The 2,872-nt window shown below is 39.4% G+C and overlaps 1 protein-coding gene across 1 annotated transcript; it reads left to right on the top strand.

Annotated features, from left to right (window-relative positions):
- The first annotated feature begins 872 nt into the window (after positions 1 to 872).
- LOC149575866 (F-box/kelch-repeat protein SKIP20-like) lies at positions 873 to 2,311 on the top strand. The gene has a single exon (XM_089815827.1). The coding sequence runs from the start codon at positions 1,251 to 1,253 to the stop codon at positions 2,130 to 2,132; it is 882 nt and encodes a 293-aa protein (XP_089671953.1). The 5' UTR covers positions 873 to 1,250; the 3' UTR covers positions 2,133 to 2,311.
- The last annotated feature ends 561 nt before the right edge of the window (positions 2,312 to 2,872 follow it).

Raw genomic sequence — 2,872 nt, 5'->3', positions numbered from 1 at the left:
TCCTCCTCGAAATTCCTACTCCTTTAATTTCTCATATGTCGCAATAGCAGTACCCTCTTCAACCATTAGTGTCAATTCTATCTCAATTGCGTTTCGAAAGCCGAAAGGACTATACGAAGAAAGTGGTAATTGATATTAATTTTATTAATTAATAGTGAAAGTCGATTAAAGTGGGCCAGGATTTGCTCCTGTCATTTCAACGAATAGCGACAGTTGTATTTATATACTAGTCGTTTGGCAGTGAGCGATCTTCTAGAACAATGACTTTTTTGGAAGACGAAGCGCCGGCTTTCTTTTTAGTCCATCTCGCTTTTCTAGTCGGTTTAACTTTGTAATTTATGAAAGTGCGTCTCTCTTTCTCTATTATCAAGTTAAGCTGTCATACAACGTTCTCACATTTTGACATCGAATAAACAAATCGTCGATCTTATACTAATGCGACGGTCACATAAATCAAATTGGATGCCTGTATGGACGTATTATTATTATTAATATATTTTAAACTTCATTCAGTACAATTTGTTTTGGAGGAAGACTTTTATAGGAGGAGTTTGGGCAACATTATAACTTCTCTAAGAAGGATTTATTGTTTTCCCCACAGAACGTTTCTATGTATGGAATGAATAAAATAAAGAAAATAATATAATATAATATAATAAAAATTGTAATGCTTCTGCCGAAATCGGGTCCAAACAAAACAAGAATTGGAATTGGTACAAGGTCGGCGGGAATGATGGATAGTCCTAATAATAATAAATAATAATAATAATAATGGCATTTCCGATCGATTGCTTTTATGACTCAGAATATGCTTAAGTTCCAACGATGACGTGCATTACGATCCGCTGCTCGTCAAGAAAATATTGTTTTTTTTCGAATCACGATCTGATGCCGGACAATACGATTTGCGTCAATTCGCCTGATTCCACACGAATTTGACTCGTGAACAATTGGATTAAACCAAAACCAAGTCCTCTTCTTTGCCATATAAACAGATGATCGTTTAGCTTTTGCGACACACAATTCTGAATCATTTATGGTCGGTGTCTTCTATTTCTTCTGATCAGCAAGTAACTATGGAGATTTTCCCCAATCTTCCCGACGAAATTGGCGAGGACTGCTTAGCGCGGTTAACATACAGATCGCACCATGATCTGAAAAGCGTGTGCAGAGGGTGGAGGTCTCTTCTCAAAAGCCCCCATTTTTACGAGCACAGAAAAGCCGCAGGAACGGCCTAGCAGCGCATATTTATGCTCCAGTCATTCAATCAGCAAAAGTCATCCCTTCCTTCTAGAATACCCCAGAAGACTACACCCGTTTACGGGATCGCGGTCTACGACCCCGTTCAGAACGAGTGGCAGAGAATCCCGTCCATTCCCGAATTGGGCGACTCCGTTCCGCTCTTCAGCCGCTGCGTCTCCGTTAAGGGGAAGTTCATACTCATCGGCGGCTGGCATCCCTTCAACTGGCAGCCCATCAACACCGTTTTCATTTTCGACGTCTTATCCGGCAGCTGGACACGTGGCTCTGAAATCCCCACTCTGCGGTGCTTCTTCGGCTGCTGCGTTTCGCCGGACGGAATTATATACGTCGCCGGCGGGCACGACCATGATAAGAAGGCGTTGCGCACCTTTGAGGCTTTCAACGTCGACAAAGACCAATGGGAAGATTTGCCGGCGATGAGCAAAGGACGCGACGAGTGTGAGGCGGTTTTCAGTGACGGGAAACTGGTTGTCATAAGCGGTTTTGAGACGGAGTCGCAGTGGCGGTTTGAGAGGAGCGCCGAGGTGTTCGACCCAAAAACGAGGGTTTGGAAAGTGGTGGAAAATATGTGGAAACGCGACGAGTGCCCACGCTCCTCCGTCGTCGCTGCCCGCGGTCTGCTCTATTCTTTCTCTGTTCAGGGAGTGATGCGATATAATGCTACGGAGAACGTATGGACTCATGTGGTTAACATGCCGGAGAATTTAAGTGTTTCGCCATGCGTAACGGCGTGTGGTGATAAGATATTTGTGAGCGGAGGCGAGAAAGGGTGTTATATGTTTGAGACGCGACATGGGAAATGGATTGCAATTGCGAGGCCGCAAAGATTTGGTGGATTTGTGCAGTGCGCGGCCATTATGGAGTTTTAAGTAAGTTAACGTCATCTCCGCATGTGTAAGTTGTCGTTTGCTGCGAGGGTTCTGATGTGGGACCATCCCCAATTACTGTCATGGTCAGAGAGAATTTGAGACCCTTTTAAAATGATTAAGGTGTAATTAATGTCTATTAAATTTCAAATAGTGGGAGTAGTCAATGGTTTTTTTGATAAGGGCTCACTTGTTTTCAAATATAAACGATCCATTTCAATATGATATCATACTAAGTGGGGTGATTGGTTTTTTAAAGCTCCATTTAATATTTCATTATATGTATTAATTATTAATAATAACACATATGAAAAAATTTGAATTGTTGCAACTTCACAAATATGATATTACATGTACAAAACAATTTTAACAATGATTATTTGTGAACATTTCTTAAATTATATTTATAGTACTTGTCACAAATATGTATATGCATATAATAATTTCATGTGACACAAATATATTCAATTTTTAATAGTGAATAAGATTTTAAAATGAAATTAAAATATTTTTGTAAAATTATGAGAGAAAGCATGTTAATGTCTACATTGATGCAACATCTATTAATGAATATTTAATCATGAACTAGTCATTTCTACTATAAACATGTGCGAGCATCACAAATTTCTATAAGTTTCACCAATCAAGTAGTGAGAAGATGGAAAAAATAGGACTAAGTAATTGTGAGCTTATTTTAAATATTTTCAAATCATTTTATAATTCCTCAATTTTAGATGCTTTAG

This window comes from Cupressus sempervirens, chromosome 1, assembly GCF_028749045.1.
Source record: "Cupressus sempervirens isolate cs-2001-9-10 chromosome 1, ASM2874904v1, whole genome shotgun sequence".
NCBI classification, from domain to species: domain Eukaryota; kingdom Viridiplantae; phylum Streptophyta; class Pinopsida; order Cupressales; family Cupressaceae; genus Cupressus; species Cupressus sempervirens.
The sequence above is the reverse complement of the archived record's forward strand: the minus strand, read 5'-3'. Positions and strand labels throughout refer to the sequence as shown.